The sequence below is a fragment of the Copadichromis virginalis genome, linkage group LG11, assembly GCF_057382275.1.
Source record: "Copadichromis virginalis isolate Kocher_CV1m ecotype Utaka linkage group LG11, C_Virginalis_male_GT1.1, whole genome shotgun sequence".
NCBI lineage: Eukaryota > Metazoa > Chordata > Actinopteri > Cichliformes > Cichlidae > Copadichromis > Copadichromis virginalis.
This window is the reverse complement of record NC_140628.1, coordinates 37,855,827-37,880,226: the sequence shown is the minus strand read 5'-3', so window position 1 is coordinate 37,880,226 and position 24,400 is coordinate 37,855,827. Positions and strand designations below refer to the sequence as shown.

The 24,400-nt window shown below is 38.1% G+C and overlaps 3 protein-coding genes across 4 annotated transcripts; 2 read left to right on the top strand and 1 right to left on the bottom strand.

Moving 5' to 3' along the window:
• Nucleotides 1-518: 518 nt before the first annotated feature.
• lamtor2 (late endosomal/lysosomal adaptor, MAPK and MTOR activator 2) lies at nt 519-4,492 on the bottom strand. The gene is made up of 4 exons (XM_085472319.1): nt 4,258-4,492; nt 2,965-3,127; nt 2,729-2,818; nt 519-1,062 (listed from the first exon to the last, which is right to left on the bottom strand). The coding sequence occupies exons 1-4, from the start codon at nt 4,323-4,325 to the stop codon at nt 1,006-1,008; spliced, it is 378 nt and encodes a 125-aa protein (XP_085328445.1). The 5' UTR covers nt 4,326-4,492; the 3' UTR covers nt 519-1,005.
• Nucleotides 4,493-6,390: 1,898 nt separating this feature from the next.
• On the top strand, nt 6,391-7,809 carry LOC146699407 (uncharacterized). The gene is made up of 3 exons (XM_085472747.1): nt 6,391-6,474; nt 6,619-6,691; nt 6,784-7,809. Exons 1-3 carry the CDS (start codon nt 6,444-6,446, stop codon nt 7,628-7,630), a joined length of 951 nt encoding a protein of 316 aa, XP_085328873.1. The 5' UTR covers nt 6,391-6,443; the 3' UTR covers nt 7,631-7,809.
• Nucleotides 7,810-14,831: 7,022 nt separating this feature from the next.
• On the top strand, nt 14,832-22,655 carry LOC146699406 (uncharacterized). Of its 2 annotated transcripts, XM_085472317.1 has the most exons (7): nt 14,832-16,607; nt 16,766-16,963; nt 17,077-17,190; nt 17,793-17,849; nt 19,670-19,954; nt 20,075-20,197; nt 20,926-22,655. In XM_085472317.1, the coding sequence occupies exons 2-7, from the start codon at nt 16,787-16,789 to the stop codon at nt 20,989-20,991; spliced, it is 822 nt and encodes a 273-aa protein (XP_085328443.1). In that variant the 5' UTR covers nt 14,832-16,607; nt 16,766-16,786; the 3' UTR covers nt 20,992-22,655. The 2 variants fall into 2 exon arrangements, with proteins under 2 accessions (XP_085328443.1, XP_085328441.1); XM_085472315.1 differs by having other exon boundaries at nt 14,832-16,963.
• The last annotated feature ends 1,745 nt before the right edge of the window (nt 22,656-24,400 follow it).

Here is a 24,400-nt window from a genome sequence, read left to right as displayed (position 1 = left end):
TGATTCAGACGAACTGGAACGCCTTAAAAATGAAAATATAAGTTGAACAAATGTCATTCTTTCAGCAACATTTCAGTGTGATTTGTCATGTTTCAGTATCTGTGCATAAAGAACAAAAGCAGCCATTTACCCAGCGACTGACTGCTGGAACAATAAAGTAGTGAAACTTATGCTTTCTGGATTCCTGTCGTAGATGCAAGCTTGCTACGTTACCCTTCCTGCCCCACGTTTCCATCATGTTTTCTTCTGTGGTGCCAGGAAATGAAGCAAGGCAGGGCGAGCCCCCGGCTCGTCAACGCTGCCTCTAAGAATTAGACATTAAAACTAATTCCAGGGATTCTGGGTCAAAATTTTAAAATGCATGTTCAGTTTTTTTCTTTTGGCATGTTATTTCCAGGTCGTGACAACATTTTTATTTTCTAAAGCCCTCTGTACATCACACTGTTAGTTTTAATATACATCTACACCTCCATCATTCCTCTCGGTCACGTCAGCGTAGAGAACAAAGATTGTGCAAATTTGAATGTACATTTCTTTTATTTAACACCTCTGAAATAATACAATCATTCTTAACTGCAGCTCAAGAAAGTTCAAAGTTTCCACACATATTTCTCTTTTCATGAGATTTGAGCTCCTGACAAGTTTCAAAATGCTCAAATTTCTGTGTAGCCTTGATCAGCATGCCTGAGCGAAAGCTGCAAATGAACAACTCGACTGTGGGAACGTTTGATAATGGAATCATTTCAGCAGACAAATTTAGCCAAATTTTGAAGGGAACGTATTCACAAGCGAGCGGAAAGAGTTACGCACCATACAAGCTGGTAATTTTTTAGTACAAACACACATAGATACATATATACACACGCACACACACAAAAGCTTGCCCGTTCATTGACATATATGCATTATGCATTTAGTGAACAAGCAGAGTGGCACAGTAGTCCATGAATGGATCACATGGATCACATGACATAAGCATCCAGAAGAGCGTGAGTCACATCTCGACTACGACGCTGCCACTTGAGTTAAAGGTTCCTCCAGATACTGGACCAGAGCTTCTGCCTACAATCACAACACACACAGCACAGTTATGTTTGGAATAAATACATATCTTTTCAGCATAACAAAGTATTATTATAAATAATCAATATAAATTCTAATTGCATAACAACCTTCTGATGTGAACAGGACAACCTGTATTTCGTTGTGACATGATATTTGACTCAATACATTAAATTTTAATTTTGATCAACATAAATGTTAAATGATGAGCGGGTGACATGTTTTATGATGCTTATAAATGTTAATCATTATCATTGAGAATGTGATTGAGACTAAATTTTAAATGTCTCTTGTGACATGTCATGAACTTGCAAGAAAATTTTGCTTTCTTGGAAGAAGAAAATTTAGTGATGTAGTATTTATTAATTAATTAATTTTTATAAATCAGCTTGGTTGAATCTATCCACAATGGAAAACAAATGGAACAGAAAGCCTTGCCTTGTTCAGACATCTGTTATCTGTTACCCGGACGTCCTGAATACAACACGAGATTAGTTAGCCTCCGGAGGCTGTGTCAGCAGATTAGCTGACTGGGAAAAGTGGCTAAAGTTCTGACTAAGAAAAATTGGAAGCACATTCAAAAAGATGGACATAGTCTTAAAAAAACAAAAACAAAGCTCAGTCATACTGAACTCATTATAAGAGGCACTAGTTCACTGTTACCTCTGAGTCAGACTTTTGTTAAACTAAAAGCATGTTTTGCCAAATTACATCAAACTGCTGAACTTCCTTCATTAGCAGAAATCCTCTGCCTCCGTAAAAGAACTCTGAAGTAAAGCGGAGGTAAAATTAAAAACACAAAAAGCTAAAAATAAATAAAAATCCTTGTTGTTTCATGTATTTATGTACAAACAAATAATGAGCCACACTTTACCCTCAGCTGTTTCTATATTAAATCCATTCTCAGCTGGTCTGGAGGCTCAAAATAAGAGTTTTTATTCATTATTTTGTCTTTGCATGCGAGAGCTTCTATATGATTTAAAGAGACATAAAAGTACTGCGATCATTCATGTTCAGTCACAGGTACTGACAATAGCAGAAGAGTAATAAGCAGCTACTGAAAGAAGCTGCTTATTACTATTACAATGTTTACGCTGATTTAAGAAGATTTCTTTTAAACTTTACAGTAAACTGAATTTAAACCTGCCAGTCGGAAAAAATAAAAGTATTTAGTGACATCTCACAGGCTTTAGAAAAGCATGACAGGCAATAATTGCCAGTTACAGAATCAGTATATTAAACTGTTGATTCAATGCGTCAAAGACACCGGCCGGCTGCCAAATTCAATATGCTACAGATGTTAAGGTTTCTATTTTTTCTGTCCATTTAGATTTGACTAGAACACTTAGTCTGCGCGTAAAGTCCACTTAAAATAGTAAAACAACATGCTGGGAAATCAGTTATTGTCTCAGATGCTTAATAATATAATTAACGACTTATGGATTTAATAAATATTAATATTAATTAATTACATTTCTGATTTTTTTTAACTTAAAAAAAACAACTCACAAATTGGCAACAAAGAGAACTTTTACTTTATATGAGTAAATTTCCAGTACTTTCAAACCTGGCCCTAAATCATTAATAGAAACAGTAACAGTTGTTGATGATCCACATTCAGGATATGAAACATTATCTCATGAAAAGGCGGAGTTTAACCTCTAACCTTGGCTTTAAGCATCCCGAAGCCCACCGTTTCTTTGGCGTACATGCACAGCAGCAGGTTGGCGACACGAGTAATGGCCACTCTTCCCTCCTGAGAACGACAATGTTAAAGGGAAGAAGACCACAGTATCTCAGTTTATTACTTAATGATCGCTCCACTTTTTCTCACATCACACAAATCTTTCACATATACCTGGAAAAAAAAGTAATAAAAGATGATGGAACAGCATGTCTCACCATACAATCCATGAGAATGAATTTGAGTTTGTCTTCGTTAAAGGCTTGATGGCCGTTCTTGTCATAAGCTGCCCAGATGTTGCTGGCGATAGCAGCTGTCACTCGAGCGTCGGTGTCCCCGTACCCAGAGTACGCCAGCAGTGAGCCTTCATTATTCAGTAAGCTGATGAGAAACCACATAACCAGCAGATTAATATTAAATTAATATAATAACTTTCAGAGCACAAAGTTACCAACTAAACAGAATATATAATCTAAGGTGTATACTACACGAAAATGTATTTTATTTGTATAGGATTTCTTACTACACCATTTTACTAGGCAAGTCTGTTTAAGTAGTTTAGGACTACTTTGAAAGTTAGGACAAAAACACCATATGTACAGTGGTCCCAGTGGTAACGGAGCAGATCCCAGGAACAACAACGGAGATCTCTGTCCAGAGGAGCACAGTCCTCGGGGCAGCAAAGATACTGTGCAGGACCCTAAAAGCTCCCAGGCCTCCCAGGGTAGAGGTCTGGGAGCTTGAAGGACCCCTGCAGTGGCAAGAGTTTTTTTTTTAAATTATTATTATCCCCATTAAAAGCGTATATAAATGGTGTCATATACCAACTAATGACAGAAATAGTGATGACTACTTGATTCTATAGGTGTGATTTCTTTTTCGTTTTCAAAGAGGAATTTTGGTGACACCTACTCAGGTAAACACAACTGATCAACATATAGTCTCCGTCTGTATTATCTTACACAAAAAAATCGTTTTAGTACATATCTGATGCCCTTTTTCCTCTTAGTGGAAAATATCATTACATAAACGGTTATTTTAGTTTGTAACTGTGTATTATTTTGATATAAAATTAGGACAACATTGTCAAATTTACAAAACTAAGTAGGTAAACAAACAACTGTTTATTTTATGCTTAAGGAAATTAAACCCCTGTGGGGGAAAATGCCTGACATGAACCCTTATCAGTTATTTGGGACATTATACTGAGACGGAGATGATGATCAGATACACTGACTATATAATAAAGTACCCTGAAGTTTGCGTTGAGCACTTTCAAACAGACTGTGCTGGTCGTGAAACATTAGAAGCTCCTTTATGCAGGATGCACACTGTTTCATATAATTACGTTTTAGTCGCCCCGCAGGGGTTATATTCAGTTTTATCGAATATTCAGAAGACTTATCATGTGTATTGCCTTTAAATTTATATGTAATCGTCAAAAAATGCACCGCTGAAACTCCAGCAGCAGTTAGCATGTGGCTAGCTTGCGGCTAGCTCGCCGTACTCACAGAGTGCTCTGGACTCCGTTTGTGTTCGCCTGGCTGAGAACCTGCGTCAGCGCCTTCGGCCGTAACATGGCTGTGCACCCTCTGATATAAGAGATCGAATATAATAACACTTATTGAATTTACGGGACGCGACGAAGAGCTTTAAAGTGCCCAAACTGCTCAGAAACACACAACCAAGTCAGCTGATTCGGTTTTCATTTCCGGGTCCGATCGCAATGCATCACGGGAAATGTAGGTATTTCAAAACCTTATTTCACCCCTAAATTCTTTTATAAATACCACACACAGACCACAACGCATGCGTCAGGGTCAGTGAAGGTTAAAAAAAGACCAGGGAAAAAGGGAGTGAGTGGATGGACGTCGTGAGGGAGCAAAATCACTAAGAAAATTATTTTTTCATTTTTTTAATACAATTTTTTAAAACACCTTTTAAACAAAATATCAAATATTCTGATAAATATAAATATCATAAAATCAGATTTTAGATCAGATGCAAATTTGTGAAAAAACACATGGAAAATTGTGTTGTTTTTTTTTTATTTGATGAGCTTTGCAATCTGTCCAAGGGTATCCTGTCATTCGCCCCATGAACCGTCCCCCCGACACTAGACTGAATACCTCAATTCAATTTTCAAAGAAAACAAAATTAGAAGACCATCAATAGTCCTGTCCAGTAATATCCTTTATGCTGTCTTTGACCCTCATAAATGTGTATGTGTTTATGGCGTTTTAACCGTTTTTTCAGTGTCCTGTTACACACTTGTAAAATATGCATTTTTTTTTTTTACCATGCTTGCTATCCCATGTTTACCAACATTACAATATTAAAGAGACCCTTAATTTGCCTATTTATTACTCACTTTGACATGTAGAGCCTTGATTCTAACAATTTCATATCTAACACTGATAAGATTACAAAGATCGTGGTATATACATAACATTTTTCTTTTCCTGATTTAAATAATAATACACATTAGAGGTCCAGCTGGTACCTGCTCCTTGAATCTGTATGACTTGGCTTGCATCCACCAATAGTCTTGGGTTGGTCAACATCAACAGTGCTCTCAGAATCAGTGTCTGCTAAAAGTTTGGATTTCTGCATCTTCATGGAAAATTACAAACACTGGGATCAATCTGAATGTCATTAGTAACACACTATTTCTCTTCTTAGAGGACAGGAACCGGTGAGGTATTCTTGGGTGTTCCTGTCACAGTAGTGACCTTCTACACCTGATCTGAAGAACAAAGAAAGCCTGCCCATGTTCTGCTACTACACATTTTACCTAATCAAGTTGTTCTTGGGTTCATTTTCCTATCAACAGAACAAAGAAAGGAAGACTAAACTGAAAGAATAAACAGTCGAGTCCAGTCAGGACAACTTTCCTGCAACATCAACTCTAAATCAAGGCCAACCTAACGAGTCTGCCAGACTACAGCAACATTTACCATAAGGTCTTCATTTTATTGGCACAAGTTCTCTCTGAAACCTGTAAGAGCTGACATTTATTGTATTTTTCTTCTCTGCCCAAATAGCTACGACATCATTTTCACCCTGATCTTCAACATTCTTGTTTTTTTTCCTGTTAGAATTTTGTTTTTGTTATGGGCAGTTTCCTCTGTATATTCTCACAGGAGATACTGATTTTAGTCATTCAATCGTACTGAATAAACATGTCTTTAAAACAACATGCTTTGAACTGCCAGATATCTATTTAAAGATCATTCAAGCAGCTGAGACCATATAGAGGGACTCACTTACAGTGCAAAAGGTCAGTAAATAGTTCTATATTTTCAAAGCGTGGGTGATGATTATCAACAGATCTGCTCAGTAAGCTCGGTCAACAGCGCTACACCCAGTCAGTGATAAGTTTAGTCATCAGCCACCTCCCTCTCTGAACAACAGACTTGGTATCGCTTTTGATTAAACTTTGCAAACACTACCTTCACTGGAGTTACTCAAATCCTCGATCTGCACTAAAATGCCCTGTAATCTTATCAGTTTTAACCCTGTTTTTATGAAGAGAACAATCTGTTCAGATGACTGCTTGGATTTTAGGGAACACCTTCTCAAACATCACAATCTGAACAAACATTTAAAGACCTATCGAGATCAGTCAATCTGTGGCATACACCTAGAATTTTTCTGATAACTGAACCATATAAGTCTCAGGTTTTTGCTGCTCTGGATGTTGGCTGTGAAATTTCCCTGGCTACAAGGTACAGTTGAAACCTGTAACATAACTGCAATCTTTCAGTTATCTTGCACAATTAATTTGGTTGCATAGGTATTTTTTATTTAAAAAATGGGATGTTAACATAAAAAATGCATAACTTATTCTTGTATTTTCTGCAATTTTCCAGTTGGCTCACATTTCTTCAAGATGAGTGCTGGTGACAAGCGTCTTCTTTTTCATTGTGTTCTTCTGTCTGCCATGTAGGTATCATATGTATCATAAAAACAGGAATACATTATTTTTAACTTGCATTGGCTTTATTGTAACTTCAACAAATCTTCAAAATCTTCAGGGTTTCATGCCATGGCAACAATCCTTTCTTCAATGATAATAAAAACCTCATACTTCCGGCGTCCTACAATATTCCGTGGATGGCTGGCATTGAGGATTTCCGCCCCCTGTCTCTTATCACCATCCCCGGCAGTCACAGCAGCATGGCTCGGCATGGAGGCCCTGAGTCAGAATACCAGGTCCTGTCTCTGAGTGACCAGCTCAGAGCTGGGATTCGTTTCCTGGATCTCAAAGTGTTGGAACTGGAAGGCACCCTCTACGTCATGCATGGGGTGATATATGAGCGCAGCACATTCAGAGATGTTCTGGACACTGTTAAAGCTTTCTTGTCTGAGTTTAACAGTGAGGCTGTGCTCATTAGAGTGGTGCCAGCGATTTTGAACAAGAATAAGGTAAATGAAATGGTGCAGAATCTGATTAGCAATGACCAGCACGTGTGGGTGACCTCTGGCATGCCGAATATAGGCCAGGTGAGGGGGAAATTGGTCTTTTTGCAGAAAAGCACCTTCACACTAGGAATTCCCCTCACAGAGATGGATGAGAATAGCAGCAACAAGGTTAGCAGAGTTAAAGAAGAGGACAACAAACTAATCAAACAGCTGGCCCAAGCCACTGAGGCTTGTGGGGGTGATAACGTTGTTTTGACTTACACAAGTGGCACTGGCTTTGGGACTTTCCTAGGAATGTTTCTGACCCCAAAAAGAGTGGCAGAAAAGGTGAACCCATGGCTCAATCAGTACCTCAGGCAGTTTTATCCCAATCATCCCAGACCATGCTTTGGGATTATTGCCATGGACTTCCCTGGCTTTGACCTCATTCAAACTGTTATCAATTTGAACTGGTGGTAGAGGTTAAGTAGCTTTAACTCCTAATCAAAAGATCGAGAGCTAAAATGACATGCATTACTATGAAATTGTTCCTATGACATTTCTGTCATTCTTCACTGTAAGGCAGTGTTTCCTGAACAGCACAACAACCTCTGATGTTAACTTTGATGAAAGTGAAATCAATAAATCAATCAATCTTATTTTGTTGCCTGTTTTTCAGTGAAGCCTGTTTCAGGCTGTTTCATCTCAGTGACAGTTGAATATGGTTTAATCTGATTTTTATAGTAGGTAAAAGCAACACTATAAATGTAAAGAAAAGTGCATAGTTCAAAAATCAGTAAAGGTATCTGCAAACTATTGTATATACAAGGATCAAAAGTGCAAAAATACATACACACACACACACACACACACACACACACACACACACACACACACACACACACACACACACACACACACACACACACACACATATATATATATATATAAGCCCCACACACCTACTGTTTAAATCTTTACACCAGCTCAAAGTACAAATTTGTAGATTTTCTGCCTGAATAAACTGAGGGGCTGCACAAAGGTTCATAAGATAAATGAACTTACTTTGCAGAGTCCCCAAACTAAAAAGAAGTTGGAAGTGAGCTTAATCGCTCTTCTTTAAAAGCATAGGAGAACGAGGTGTAGAATAAAGTACTGTTTGTTGTTCATTTAGTGCTCCCTCTGCAGATTATGGTTGGGCTTCTCAGTATTGGACTTGGAGTTATCCACTCATGTGCCGAATCAGGGTTTTTGTGGCAAATTGGTTGCACAGGCTTCACATTTTGATCAGGATCATTAGTAAGCAAGCTAACACTTAATTGGGGATATTATTAAAAAGAATTTCAGAAGCACTTTTACCATAAACATACAGTCCTTTAACAATGACACACAAAAATACAAACTTTTGATACAGTAGGGAATTTTTGGGGTTCAGCATCGTACTCTACCTCTGTAAGTACCTCCTAATGACCCTATTGGGTCAGCTTAAGCAGCTTAAGCAGACGTAAATGACATATTTTACTTTTAATTTAGTGTTTGAGTGAAAGAAAGGAACAAGATGAGGAAAAGGAAAAGCTTGAATTAAAGTTGCAAATTATTTTGATAATTGGAAATTAAACAAAAATATTACTAAAGTGTTCAGTGTGAGTTTTTCAATCAACTGTACAACATATATCCATTACATAAATTAGTTTCATAATTTTTTTCTTTTTTTTTTTGAACATTTTAATTGTAATTTTTACTTTGGGGGGGGGGGGGGGGGGGGGGGTTCTTCATGAAACTTCATGCAAAGTTATCTTCATATACGAAAGGGAAACTAATGTAGTCTTTTATTTTATTATAGACGTTCACAAAAATAACAAAACCTTATAAACATCGTCTAGGAAACGGAAACAGTTACATTTATCACAGCTAATAAAACCAAAGAAAAATTCTACCTAAATGCTCAAATCTGCTTTAAATTTCTCAGAGATATTTTATTTAGGTTCTGATCAGCAACTGAGCAGAGTTCACTCCACTCCTGCCTGAGTGCAGGTCACGCTGTCCTTCATATCAGTGTGAAATAAAAGAACAAGAGAAGGTCGTTTTATACACATGCATAGAACAGATTGAGTGTCTGATTCAGATCTGGTGACGGGTGTTACCGTAAGCTCTTAATTTTTGGAAATCAAAGCTCTCCAGCAGAGAAGAAACGAGGTAGAAAGTAGACACTGTCATTGCTGTGTCCCTGACATGGTCCTAGTTTTACCCAGGTTACCACAACCCAGCTGAGATTCTGTAGCATAACCTGAAGCGAGATCTTCAATCGAGACAGAATGAAAATACTGATGAGGTGAACCATCTTTTTTTATAAAACAATGGCCCAACATATATTTTCATTGTGCAACTCTCATAATTAACAGGAAATATCTGGCAGAGGATGTTGCTGCATAAATTCAAGGTATCAGCCTGAAAAGTTCAACAATAACAGAGTGTTGTGAGTTTAATCAGACTGAGTTCAAACACATTTAAGAATAATCAATATCAATCAATCAATCAATGTATTCAACTTTTTTTGAGTTGAATAAAACTGTAATATTTCTTTCCACCAGAGAGCGCTGCTGTTTTTCTTTTCAGCATCCTAAATTTAATGGGGCACTAAAATATTTTTAAAGTTATTATGTGACATTTAATACGGAGATTATAGTTTTCAAATACTGATAGTTGTCAAAAGGAATCTTGCACTTTAGCCTCTAAGCTGTCATCTAATCTCACACCAAATATGCCCATTTTATAATTAAAAGTATTGTAAAACGAATAAAAACTAGTAAAAAATAAAGACTAAATGCATTATGCCATGATATTTATTATGTTTATTTTTCTTTGTGTTTAGCTGAATGTTCAGTTGAACTTGATAAAGTTTCTGTATGACTCCCACAGAGGAGGAAACTTCAGGTAACAGGTTTGGCCTGTTAAGCTCCTTCCTCACTGTGTTTCTGTTTTGTTTCTACTTTAACAGCTAAGTGTTCATATTTACTTTGGGTTACAATGCAAATCAATTAAATAGCAGGCAATCTAAATTACACACATCCCTTCTTGTTGTTCTTTATATCTAAAGGAGTCTGCACTTTGACCGATAACTGAAAATCTTAATTCTAATTTAGTAGATTTTTGTTTGTAAAGTGACGCAGCGAATCAAAATCTACACTTTATTGCCAAAAGTTGTCACGTCTGCTGTGGCAGAGGCATGGAGAGCAGATTGCAGCATGCACTGAAGATGGACTGGAACTGAGAGTGAGCCTTTATTACGGCGGAGCAGAATACAAACAAAAGCAAAAGGGGACAGAGACCAAACAAGCCAAACCTAAACTGGGAGAAACCTGAAAAAACAACAACAAAGAAAATAAAAACCTGAGACATGGGACATGCAGTTGGTAATAAGCAGATGGATCAGCGATAAACAGACGAAGACACGGGGCTTAAATACACAGAGGGATGACGAGGGAATGAGACACAGGAGGAGAGCACAGACATAATGAGACAAAGGGGAAGCAAACCTCAAAACACTGAACACAAGATGATCAGAGTAAAACAGGAAAGGACAGAAAGTTAAAGTTTGTGCTGTGCTGACTTTCAAATTCAAATGATTATCACTGTCTTTCAGTTTCAGTCTCCAGGATCTCTATGCAAGATGTCTGCGCCCAAAGCTGCTGGGATCACTATGTTTACTTTCACCTCCAACTCCCAAAGTCCCTGCCGTCCTCTGTTCCAGATCCTCAAGAGCCCTTGCTACAGGCCATTGTTCTCCGCTGTGTCCAAGCACCTGAGGGGGCCCAGAGAGCTTCTGAGACAGTGTCGGGGGTGGGAAAACCTCAAACAGTCAAATTATTGTGTAAATTTTTTTACTTTTAAAACTTTGAGTGATTTAATGTTACGCTTTTTTGTTTTACTTTTGGTCTCTAATAGATATCACTTATATGGTCATTTCATACATACTGGCTGTAAGCACAGAAACTGCAGTCACCTGCAGGTCTTTATTCTAGCTTAAAGGGAGCTAAAATGGTTTGTTTTATACAGCAGATTAACCAAAGGACTGAATAAAGGCCAATAAGATAAACATTTTTTAGCCTGAACCATGACTCCTGCAACGCTACCCTAGTGGTGTCCCAACAAAGATGGAAGTAATAGGTCCACCTTAACAAACAGCATGGAAACATAAGAAAATAACATGCCATAAGAAGTATGCTTATGTTTGATGTTCATTCTGTACGTTTACTAATAGTAGTGCTCATTGTACTATTATGCCATGTATGACTGTTCAGTGACAATAAACAGTTATCTTACTTCCTGTTTCACAGGTTCTGCAGGTTAGGATTGGGCTGCTCAGTATTGGACTCGGCGTTATCTTTTCATGTACTAGTCTAAACTATCTTGGTTTCTCTAGCTTCCCATATTGGTCAGGAGCAATGGTAAGAAAGCTAATGTTTAATTAGTGTTTTATTTATTTCAGAAACTTTGTGTGACCATCAAACCAAACAGCATTTCCTTCCCAGACCCCTACAGCTTTTTGGGGCTGTTTTGTTAAATCACATCTGACTCCTCCTCTCATGCAGGAACATAGTACTGACAACATAAAGTGAGGACCATAAGAATGTGGACAGGCACAAAATCAGTAATGTTGCCTCTGTAATCAGTGAAGTGTAGACATTCAATTTTAACTCAAGGGCTGTAAAAATGTATTGTAATAACTTTTTAGAATTTACAGCTAGTTGTACAAATCACTCTCCATGTCTAGGTTCAGTTTGCAGTTTCAGATGTCATTAAAATCATTTAGATGTCGCTTTATCAAACAAAGGTCAACCTACCTGGCCAGTGTTTTCTTTCACATGCGAATCAGAGTCAATCACCTTTAACTGAGCTAAATCTTTTAGTTCTCAGGCAACATTAGAGACAAGTGGATAACAGAGAACATGGAAGATAATGCATTTACATAGTGTTATCAACTAGTTAAAATTCATATCATTTTACTATACACACACTTAATCACACACAATTAGGGCAGCAGTTGAGGTTCACCATCTGCCTCCATCGGTACCTCCTGGGGGCCATGTTGGTGCGCAAGTTGCTGTTTACTCAGTGAAAAATAAAGGAATTACTTGTATAGAGTATTTAAACGGAAGTATGTAACTTGATTAAATATTGATTTTTGTGTGTGTGTGTTTCTAGTTCATTGTGCTTGGCATCAAAGCCCTCTTGTTTGATAAGCACCCAACTGGGGTGAGTAATTCAGCTTTATTATATATACATATACTGAGCAAGCATAACATTTGTGTTTACAAAAGGTGACAGAAAGGTGTCAGAATGCACAGTGCATCACTGTTTGTTGCATATGGAGCTGCATGGCTGCACAGGTGGTCTGGTATGATGAATCTTTTTTCTTTTTTTTTACATCACATGGATGGCTGGGTGTGTGTGCTTACCTGGGGAACGCGTAGCACCAGGATTCACTATGGGAAGAAAGCAATGCTGGGGATGCAGTGTGATGCTTTGGCCATTGTTCTGTGTTGGGTCTTGCCATGCATGTGGATGATACTTTGACACAGACCACTTAACTAAGCATTCTTTCAGACCATGTACATGCTTTCATGGAGATGGTGCTCCCTGGTGGTTGTGGCCACTTTCAGCAGAATAAAGCACCCTGCCACAAAGGAAAAATGGTTGAGGGATGGTTTGGGGAGCACAAATGAGTTTGAGGTGTTGGCTTGGTCTCCAAATTCCCCAGATCTCAATCCAGTCGAGCGTCTGTGGGATTTGCTGGCCAAACAATTCCGATCTATGGAAGCCGCACCTCACAACTTACAGGACCTTAAGGGACCTGTGGCTAAAATGATGGTGCAAATATTACACCATCATCTTTTCTACATGATACATGTAGCAGTAGATATCTCCAAATATGCACCCACATTGTGTTGAACAGCGTTGAAGAAATTTCCTCCAGTGAACAGGAGTCACACAGTGACTTCCACTGTGGAGACAAACTGTTAAAGTTGAAGCATTTGTTGGCTTTTTAAGTTGTCTGAGTGTTAAATGCATATTTTGTTGTGCATAAAGTGACACAAGTCTTGTATTTTAGGTCATACTCAACATGATTTTGTATCTCATTTTTGTTTTTGTTTCTAATGTCTCTGTAAAGCACTTTGAATCACCTTGTTGTTTAATTGTGCTATACAAATAAACTTGCCTTGCCTTGCCTAGTTCACTGAGTTTTGAATGAATATGGACAGTGGACAACAAACAGTGACGTGTGTATCTCTACATGAAGTCTGTGTGGTCACTGCTCTTTGAGATTTGAGTGTGTCAGCACCTTGTCAGGAACTTAGCCCACATTATTTTTCTCTTTTAGAGCACTGATGACCCAGAGCTCCACAGACCAGTGCTGATAGAAGTATCTGCGCTGCCTGTGGTCTGAACATCTTGACTCTGTGTAATGTCACATCAGCGATCAACAAAAATTGTGACTGTACGGCCTCCAACTTCTGAGAGTTTTCTAAATGTTCCTAAAAATAATCATATTTAATTTTTTTAAAGAAGTCCCCTGTAACTGTTATATAATTCATTTTGCTTGTATTTTTGAAATTTTATTTTTAGAGAATTTTATATTAAACTTCAACATTAAGCTTTTTGTGTGAAAACAGGAACATGTCTGAAGATTACCGTTACTAACATTTTTAGGTGTCATGGTGTAGAATATCTGAATTATAGCACTGTGTATATTTACTCTGTTACTGACGAACTTAGACTTAGTTACTTTTTATTGTAATCAATTACTCGACCCGTTCAGTAAAGACATAAACACACAACAATGTTTGCCTGAGAATGTGAGATCAAACCTTTGCGACACTGTTGCTGTGACACAATTTGTCCACCAGGGAGCACTGTTCTCTTGTCACAATTGTAATGAGGTTGGAGGTTGAAGGCACACGGAGAGAGTTAAGGGGAGCGACCGCAGCAGCGGCGGAGCAGGTCCGGAGGCTGAACTGCTCTCCCAGCTGTCCAGAACTTTGTTTTTAATGGATTCTTGTGCTCCAGTTTGTTTTCCTCTTTTTTTGGGTTCATCTGCTAACCTCCCCTCTGTCTCCATGGTTCATGTTTTCAGATATTTCCAGGTTTCATTGTTTTAGTTTCTCAGTGTTTAGGGTTTTCTTAGTTCTCGTCCTGTTTGTGTTTTCGTTTATTTTATGTATTTTTTTTGGCCACAATAAAGGCTCACTTTTTGTCAAGTTCAGTCCTGCCTCTCGTGTGTCTGCTTCTTAGTCCACACTTCAACACACTGGCTACCCAGCCATGACAACAGCCGAGTTGTGGTCAGCTGTCCAGCACATCAAGTAATCCATATTACAGCATGAGTAGCACTCAGTTAGGTGAAGTGAAAAAACTTCAAACTTGCTGGGACCTGCCCTCATGTGGACCAGCACAGGAAAGGAACTGATTGTTTTATTTTTGGCAATTTTTGCACATTACACTTTATGTAGTCCCGTGTTGACTGTCTGTTATATGTGATTTGTAGCACCGTGGGGGATGGTGCTGACTTCACTGGAGTTTTTAAAATGTGTTACATTAAATAGAAAGTTTCTATTATCTAGCTTTGCTGATATAAATGTGGTGAAAATTATTGAGAGAGAGAGAGAGAGAGAAAGAGATTTTAATTTAAAAACTGAAGGAGCAAGGAGAAACAATTCAGCAAAAATGAATGATTAAATAAATAATCATGACAACTTTATGTGAGGCAGAGGCAGGAAGTGGACTCAAACTCATGACTCAAACACGAAAAAGTAACTTAGGTCGGCAGGTTTATTGGTGGGGAAACTCCTTCATAAAAATAAACTCGCAGAAAAACAAACCAAAAAACCTTGAGAATAAATAAGAACAGAACACTGGAAACTAAAATTAAATCTCCAGGAAACTAGAAACATAGGACTGAAACCGGAAACACGGAGAGACTTGCACACACAAGGAGGTACAACAGGACAAAAGGCAAAGGAAAACACAGGGTTTAAATATACAAGGGAATAATGAGGGAATGGGGAACCAGAAGGAAGCACATCTGGGATTAATTAGACATAACAAGACAAGGGGAAACAAAACTAGCCAATTGCAGTTTTCAAGAATGGCCACTACTAAGTTTTAATATTACTCTTATTATTTTGTGACCCAGAAAGAGTAAACGTTTAACATATTTTCAGGCGAGGATGTAGCTGTGTGAACTTCAAATATCTGCTCGATTTATCAAGACATCACATATTTGCACAAGTGCTTCGACGTTTTCGGAGACATCTGTTACCCACCAGCTCGATAGCTAGTCGGGAGCTCGAGGGTCACTAGAGCCGCCGAGAACGGCACAACTCCCGGCACATCATTTTCACATCACCGCAGTCTTTCGCTACTCAGGTTAAACATAATATATAAGTTACTTAGACAACCTAAAAATGTAATTTTTTGGCTTTTTTCAGTGTTTTATTTGTTCGTGAGTAAATCGGTTTGGCTGAGATTAAGGTTATTAGATTAGATAAAATAAAACTTTATTAATCCCCCTCCTCCTTGGTTTTCACACAGCTGACTAAACGTCAAACAGAAAACTGATTAAACAGAAGTGTGAGATGGTCGGGAATTTACACCAGTGTCCTGTTATATTTTAGATAGCAAGAAGCAGACGGCCGAGTTTATTAAACTCCACCGAGACAGCGGTGACGTAAATCTGAAGGCTAGACGGTCCAATTTCACAGCCGTTTACTTCCGGCCTACCCGACTTTCTGAGGACCCGGCCCACGAAGACTGCGAAGGACGGGTCCTCAGGAGGATGCAGCCCATGAATTTGGACACCCCTCTAGACACACTGACATTGGACATGGGACTGTCAAAGTAAAACAGGAAATAAAATGAACATCGAACCAGGACCACAAGACACAACACAAGGAACACAAGGGAGGCACAGAGACAAAACCTAAAGGCTGGAAAATCACAGCGGTGCTAAAGAATAAATAAGGAAAAATAAATACAAAAAAAAAACAAAACTAATCATGAAAATCCCACATAAACTGAGAACATTGAATAAACAAAAACCAAGTCACCCGACTACGGACCATCACACTTTTACTATGAATCTGATTGTCATTATTATGCCAGAAATTATCTATAGAGACCAAACCCATTTTTGTAGCACACGACAAACTTTTTTCTGCTGTGAAGTGAAAATTTTAACATAGAAGTTTATGACACGTGACCTGCTGTTGTAGCCGACACAGTAAAGTGACTGGGCACATCACTGCGGGATTCCATTTTCAGCACCTGGAGGTTGCCTATATATGTAAAACATTCTTGTAAACTAGTATCAGCACAGTGTTATCCATATGAAGAACCAGTGTCACCTGTTAAAGCCAACTTGAGAGCGTCCAGTGATGTGACAGCCTCCCAGCATCAAGTCGGTTTAATTAATTAAAAGATTACTTTTAAAATTCTGTTTAAAGCTCCTTTGGTGGAAAGTGAAGTTAAGTGAAGGGAAGTGAGGTGTTTGGGTCAAATTGTTTTTCCACTAAGACTTTAATCTGATTCTTATTTCAGCTTTTTCTTGTCTCTCAGTCTCCAGGATCTCAAGACAGGATGTCAGTGATTGTGTCCAAGGCTGATGGGGTCACTGTACTCACTCTGACCACTGACCCCCAAAGTCCTTGGCCTCCTCTGTGCCAGATCTTCAAGAACCTTTGCTACAGTCCAGTGTGCTGCACTGTGTCTCAGCGCCTGAGAAGTCTCAACAGAGCTTCTCAGACAGTGCTGGGGGTGAGCTACAACCATCTACACATCACATTTTATATTATGCCTATTTTTTAATTTGTAGTTTTTTCTTAAACTGCACAATGTTCACTGTTCATACTGTACTTCATTTTTCACAGACTCTGCAGATAATGATCGGGCTTCTCAACATTGGATTGGGATCTATACTCTATAGCACTTGGACCTCCTTTTACTTAAACTACTTAGGCTTTCCATTTTGGTTGGGTGCATTGGTAAGGAAATAATCATGGGTATATGTATATAAAAAAAAAAAAAAATCTGAAGACAAAAAAAAAAAAAAGTGTCAGTACTCTGTTTGTGGATGATCGAAACTCTTAGATTGATCTTCAAGTTCCAGCTAGGATGATTTTTGAACCTCTTTATTTGCTCACTCATTGGTTACTTTTAGGCATTGAATAGACTTGGAAAGCTTTAAGAGAAGATCATTTTGGGGTTCAAACATATCTTTCCACAGTGTTAAATATGTGACAGAAAGGTTAAATGCCAAGTTATGTCCAAGTAATATCTACATGTGATGACACCAGTGCACATTTACAAACACCGATTCATAGTTTTGCTAGGTTACATTAAAAAATTAGCTATAGTTCAAAATAGCAGTTTACACAAACAAACTATACAATTGTTCTCTCATGATGAAAGGTTTTATTTACAACTTGGAAAGAAAAGCATCTGGACTTCTTTAGGTTGCTTGAAGACGTTTCACCTCTCATCCGAAAAGTTTCTTCAGTTCCGGAACTGAAGAAACTTCTCTCCTGTTCTTAAGATGGACATGAACTTTTTATTTATGTATTTATTTATTTTGTCTTTTGTCTAGTTCATCATGTTCGGCATTGTGTGCGTTTTGTCTGAGAAGTATCCAAGTCCATGTTTGGTGAGTATTTCAGCTGTAAAACATTTTCATATGATCTCTAAAGGACTTTTTGATGTCATGTGACATCACTAATGTCACATAACTTTGCCGACATGTGGCCAGCAGTAATGTTTTAATGTTCTTCGTTATTAAACATTCGCACATAAATAAGTAACATAATATGCAGTACTTACTTTTAAAAGTTTACTCTTCGGCCGCCCCTTTTCCGCCGTTTTTTTTTCCGGCAAAATTATCCACACCCACCGACGCGCTAAGCATTCTGGGATATGTTGGGCCACGAAGTCTACACCGCCACATCCTTAAAATTCAGTGAAATGAAGGACGCATTTGAGGGCCGCATTTCAAGCAGCCTTCGAATTGGGACAGCCTTTGTCGCGTCGCTGTGCTGTAATTGGCCTTAAAATGCGGCCTTTAAGGCTGCAGACCCTGAATTGGGATACAGCCAGAGACTAAATACACATAAGGGATGATCAAGGGAAGTGGCCACACATGGGAGCACAGCTGACACACATGAACCTAAAGACAGAACAGGGGAAGTGAAACTAAATACACTGACATTGGACACAGACTTCCAAAGTAAAATAGGAAACATAACACATGCGCACTTGACTAGGGAATACAGCAGACCATAGAACACAGGAACCAAAAGACTAGAAAAGATAAACTATGACAAAATCAAAATTCAATAATGATACAAAACTCAAAACACTGGGTCACCGAACCAGGACCATGACACCAGGTCTTAGGGTAGAGGCCTTAAAAAGTGCAATCCAATTACATGACAAAAACATTTATCCAGATTAGGGCTGCCATGATTAGTCGAGTTGTCATGATTACGTCAACTAATTTAATAGTGGGCACGTCGTTTGAAACTTTGTAAGATCCTGAAAGACGTAGGAATAAGTAGTAGGATTTAAGAGTGTAATAATGGACTGGAACAGAAGATGGCAGCACTGTATGTACAAGGATGCCAGCTGCCATTAAATGCCAAAGAAGAAGAACAAGAAGAAGTAGCTGTGTCCAAATTTAGGGGCCACATCCTTCAGAGGCTGCATTTGTAGGCCGATTACGTTACAGCGATGCAACAAAAACTGTCCAAATTCAAAGACTCCTCCAAATGCGTCCTCCTTTTCCCCAGATTTGAAGGATGGGTCGGGTGTATCCTTCGTGGCCCAACCTATCCCAGGATTCATAGCACTTAGTTTTAAACTTTTAAGACATATATTACCACCAGCTTGACAGCTAGCCGGGGGTTAGGGTTAGCCGGCGAGAACAGCGAACTCCTGGCACATCATTTTAAACCCACCCATGGTCTTTCGCTAAACATGATATACAAATCATTTAGATAACTTAAAAATATTATTGTTTGTTTTTTGCGCCTTGAGGCGACTTTTGTTGTGATTTGGCGCTATATAAATAAAATTGAATTGAATTGAACTGAACTGAATTTTTTCAGTGTTTTGTTTGTTCCTGAATAGATCGGTTTGGCTAAGATTAAAGTTAGCCAAAGTTAACCCCCACAAAACTAAAAATACAAAATTCCATTCACAGACAGAATCAGATACTTCATTAATCTGAAGTGAGGAATAACATTAACAAACTAAAAACAGAAACCCAAACTTAACATGAAAATAACAACCATCATATCGTAAAGCAGCAACTAGACAGAAACCAACGTTTAGATTAATGAAGAATCCAGGCATGACTATGAAAACATGCGTACTCACAGAGGCTATGATACTTTAGTCTAAGAATGCACTAAGTGTAATTTATGGTTTGGATATTTTCTTGTACATTAACTGGTCATTTTTGTTTTTCAGGTCATCCTTACTGTGATTCTGAATCTGGCTGGAGTTGCTTTTGCCATTACAGCCATTGCACTGTACAGCATTAATTTAGGAAACATTCGTTCTTGGTGGAACTGTTATGAATACTACAATGGCTACAATGGCTACAATGGTTACAATGGTTACAATGGCTACAATGGTTACAATGGTTACAATGGCTACAATGGTTACGGGTATGGCAGGGAAACAATAAGGTCTCCATCTTTGGAGGAAAAACTCCTTCAGGAGAAATGCTTGGAGGGCCAAGCAGTGCTGGTGGTAAGTTAGGGAGAGCAGAAAGAAAAATAGCACATATACACTATATGATACTATCTTATATACTGCAGTATATATCATTTTGAGACTTTAGATGAAGCACTGTTGTTTGTATCCCATCAGATGCTCCTGAGAAGCATCAGTGCTGTGATGATCACCTTGTCTGTTCTGGAGCTCTGTGTTGTGATAAGCTCTGCTGTCCTGGGAATCAAGGCTCTGAGGAACAAAGAAAAAGGACAAAACAAGGTAGATAATGGACAACAAAAAGGTTCAAACACATTCTGATAAACATGTTAAATAGTAGAAGATGTTGGCTGAACACATGAAGTGTTCTTGCAGGAATTCTGTTTGTTTTGTCTGAATATCAGTGAAACCAGGTAACAGTGAGTCTGTGCAGTGTTCTCATGCTCTCTACCAGTTTGAGTGAGTCAGTTAAAGTTTATATCTGATGTACAGACAGAGAGCAGAATGACAACATAAAACAAAACAACAGCCCATCATGACTTTAAGACATGAAGCTCAGTCAGTCCAGAATATTTGTGGAACTTCAAACTCTTTGTAGAAACGGGCTCCCACGTGGACCGGCCCAGGACAGCAAGTCCAGAGTTCAGGCTGCAGATTTTAGGGAGAGACTGTGTGAATCAGAGCTTCATGGTGGAACTGCTGCAGAGAGAGAGAGAGAGAGATCCATGAGGAAGAAGAGCTGTTGGGACTAATAAAAAAATAGACCAGAGGAAGTTTGAACAGCTGTGCCCAACTTTCTGTTAGTGTGGACAACAACAGCTTACCACAGTTTGTTTTAATAACAATAAAATAAATTGTAATTGCACTTTATTTTTAACGTCACCTTAAATGTTGATTCCTTTTTGTATCCCTGCATGAAATTGTCATCAAAGTGTGCGCAGTCATGGTTGTTTGTGACTGGAGGGAGTCGACACTTCATGCACTTTACAAATATTATTTTTCTCTTTTAGAGCACTGACGACCCAGAGCTCTACAAACCTCTGCTGGAGGAAGACGCTGCACAGCCTGTGGCATAAACATCTTCACTCTGTGCATGGAAAATTGATGGATATTGAATGTGGAGTACCTCAAGGATCAGTATTGGGTCCGAAAATGTTTATTATGTATATAAATGATATTTGTAAAGTATCAAAGATACTAAAGTTTTATACTAAAGTAATTTTTGCAGATGATACCAATATACTTTGTTCAGGTGTGAAATTGCAACAGGTTTTGGATGTGATCGCACAGGAGTTAAAGATATTAAAGAAGTGGTTTGATAGAAACAAATTGTCATTAACATTAAATAAAACAAAATTTATTTTATTTGGAAATTATAAGAAAAAACATTAACATTGAAATTTTTGTTGATAATATATATCTAGAAAGAGTTAATACTATAAAATTTCTTGGTGTGATCATTGATCATAAGGTCTGTTGGAAATCACACATCACTGAGGGGAGAGTTAGCATGGGGCATTGCTGTCTTGGGGAAAGCAAAACAATTTCTGGATAGGAAAACATTGTATATGTTATATTGTGCTTTACTATTAGCGTACATGAGTTATTGTGTAGAGGTTTGGGGAAATACATATAGAAGTAATATTCAGACTATAATCATAATGCAGTAAAGGGTTATTAGATTGATAAATCAGGAGGGGTATAGGGCTCACACAAATGCACTCTTTATTAGGACGCAAGCTATAAAATTCCAGGATCTGGTCAAGTTCAAAACAGTGCAAATAATATATAAGGCAAGGAAAGGGATGCTCCCAATCGAAATAAGTAAATGGTTCTTAGAGAGAGAAGGGAGATATAATTTTAGAGGGAAGTGGAATTTAAAATTACAAAGAGTAAGAACAACTTTGGAAAGAATGTCTATTTCTATAGCGGGAGTTAAATTCTGGAACGAGTTAGAAGAAGAAATAAAGGTCAGTAGTGATATAAACCAGTTTAAAATAAAACTCAAAAAAGAAATTTTAAATAAGTATAAGAATGAAGAAAACGCAATTAACCCAAGAAAGCAGTCAAAGTGATGTTTGCTTTCCTTTGCAAATGAGTAAATCTAAACATAGTATTGGTTGAATATGAGAAAATATTTTTTGTGACGTCATGTTCTAAGTTGAAACCATTGTATAAGTTTTTGTTGTTCAAATTTAGATGATGAGGAAATGATTAAGATGTAAACCTAAGGGGGTAGAGCTAAATAAGTATATACTTCTGCCTACTCCTTTTCAAACAACTGCATGGAATGATATTATGAAATGTTGGTGAATGTATATGTTTGAAATAAAAATGAACTGAACTGAACTGAAATGTCAACGATTTACACACATTCTTACTAATAACTGACTGATAATATACGAATTATGACTGTGTGTTGACGCAGCGATGTATATCTTATGTTTAATTAGATCCCACCACCTGTTATGTAAAAAATGATTGACAAAGGAAAAAAATAATTGTTACAAGTCATAGTCCTGAGCTCAGATGCTGTGCAATAACCTGAAGTTTATTAAGTCAAAATAAAAACTAGTAACTCTTTTCTTTCTTTTTTACAGAAGTGTTTAAACAGGGAATGTCAGGTGGAGGTTGTTACTTTTAAATGAGGTTTGAAATTTTAAGAAACTCCAGTTTTTACTGTTCCCAGCCTGTGTTGTAAATGAGTTCTTGGTGTGTTCAATAAAACATGAAAAGTTCAGCTGTTATCTTTTTTTCTTCTTCTTCTTTTAAATTCAGATTGTTTGCCTGTAATTGTGAATCAGATCGAGACCAAAACACATTCTCATTTCTTCCAAATGCAAGGAGCCACTCCTGGTAACAGGTCTGCATTTAGTTCCTGGTTTCTGTTTTTCTAACTGCACAGCAAGCAACCAGTCTGAGTTTAGTTTCGTTTCGTTTAGAAGCTTTTTATTATAAGCTACATGCTGTGTTCTAAGTTCAAACTCATTAAAAGACTCATGGAAACATACATGAACTGCTGGAGAAAGTCACTGCACAGCTTATAGCCTAAATGTGTGGCCTCTGTCCTTTAACGTCACTGAGTTGAACAAAGTTTTCTTAGTATCAGTATTCTTGATGTGCTGCTGTTGTGGAAAATCTAACAATAACCTGCAACACACTCAGTGAGCTTGATTTGAAGTGGGTTTAATAAACACATTGCAGTGTGGAGAGAGCATCCCACTGAAACACTAGGACCATCTCTGAATTGTTGCCCTTACATCCTATATACGCAGACGCAGACACTCTTAAACAAAGAACATTCCACAGCAGATCAATTATTAGCAGATCCTTAACTGTTCAGTCTAAGAAAAGCTCCAACCAACCGTCACCTCATCTGCAACAGGATGTCCAGAGCCCTCAAGAGGAAAATGAGTCTGCTGTGAAGGTGCAATAAAACTTGGGCCCTACTTGTGATCACATTCCACATGCATACAAACTGGTGACAGGAGTGGTCTTGCTGTACTAAAGTGAAAATATGTGATTAATACATGAGAAAAGGAATCTGCCACCGCACTGCTTGAAGAGTGCATTCCTGCTGTGTCTTGTGTTTCTGACGTTTTGCATTAATTGATTCTGACACAGTCAGTTTTCCATCATTGTTGGTGTTCTTCTTTATCGCTACAGTGAGGTTTTTTGTGGGTAGTGTTTTATATTAATTATTCGTGAAGGTCACAAATATGTGTCATATATTGTGAGGTTTTTATTAAAAATGATTTAAAATTGGAACATGTAGCACAAAATTGATGCCATCTTTAGCTGTTGCATGGTGTTATTGTTTCTAAGTATGGAGGAAAACTCAAGAATGGATTTGAATTTGTGTTTAGCTGCAAAAATAGGATTTGAGTGAGTTTGACAAAAGGCCATTACTCACGCCGGTCGCTTAGAGTACTAATCAGGTGGAACCAGATAATCTTCACATTTTCTTTTACATCACATGGATGGCCAGGTGCGTGTGCTTACCTGGGGAACATGTAGGACCAGGATGCACTATGGGAAGAAAGCAATGCTGTGGGTGTAGTGTTATGTTTTGGGCCTTGCCATCCATGTTGATGATACTTTGACACAGACCACTTACCTAAGCCCCAGACCATGTACACTCTTTCATAGAAACGGTGCTCCCTGGTGGTTGTGGCCACTTTTAGCAGAATAAAGCACCCTGCCACAAAGCAGAAATGGTTGAGGGATGGTTTGCCACACAAAAATGACTTTGAGATGTTGGCTTGGCCTCCAAATTCTCCAGATCTCAAACCAGTCGAGCATCTGTGGGATTTACGGGCCAAATAATTCCAATTCATGGAAGCCACACCTCACAACTTACAGGACCTTAATGGACCTGTTGCGAAAATGTTGGTGTAGATATCACAGCATAATTCTGTACATGATATGTGTAGCAGTAGATAGCCCTATACAATATATGCACCCACATTGTGTAGAACAGCGTTG

What these genes read in the sequence shown, in the direction of transcription:
- lamtor2 (XM_085472319.1), bottom strand. Translation starts at nt 4,325, where the DNA reads ATGTTACGGCCGAAGGCGCTGACGCAGGTTCTCAGCCAGGCGAACACA. An exon ending in TCATTCTCATGGATTGTATG is followed by an intron (nt 2,819 to 2,964) that starts GTGAGACATGCT and finishes TGTCGTTCTCAG; the next exon opens with GAGGGAAGAGTGGCCATTAC. An exon ending in TCGGGATGCTTAAAGCCAAG is followed by an intron (nt 1,063 to 2,728) that starts GTTAGAGGTTAA and finishes TTGTGATTGTAG; the next exon opens with GCAGAAGCTCTGGTCCAGTA.
- LOC146699407 (XM_085472747.1), top strand. Translation starts at nt 6,444, where the DNA reads ATGTTGGCTGTGAAATTTCCCTGGCTACAAG. An exon ending in GAAATTTCCCTGGCTACAAG is followed by an intron (nt 6,475 to 6,618) that starts GTACAGTTGAAA and finishes GCAATTTTCCAG; the next exon opens with TTGGCTCACATTTCTTCAAG. An exon ending in TGTGTTCTTCTGTCTGCCAT is followed by an intron (nt 6,692 to 6,783) that starts GTAGGTATCATA and finishes CAAAATCTTCAG; the next exon opens with GGTTTCATGCCATGGCAACA.
- LOC146699406 (XM_085472317.1), top strand. Translation starts at nt 16,787, where the DNA reads ATGTCAGTGATTGTGTCCAAGGCTGATGGGGTCACTGTACTCACTCTG. An exon ending in CTTCTCAGACAGTGCTGGGG is followed by an intron (nt 16,964 to 17,076) that starts GTGAGCTACAAC and finishes CATTTTTCACAG; the next exon opens with ACTCTGCAGATAATGATCGG. An exon ending in AAGAAAAAGGACAAAACAAG is followed by an intron (nt 20,198 to 20,925) that starts GTAGATAATGGA and finishes TTTCTCTTTTAG; the next exon opens with AGCACTGACGACCCAGAGCT.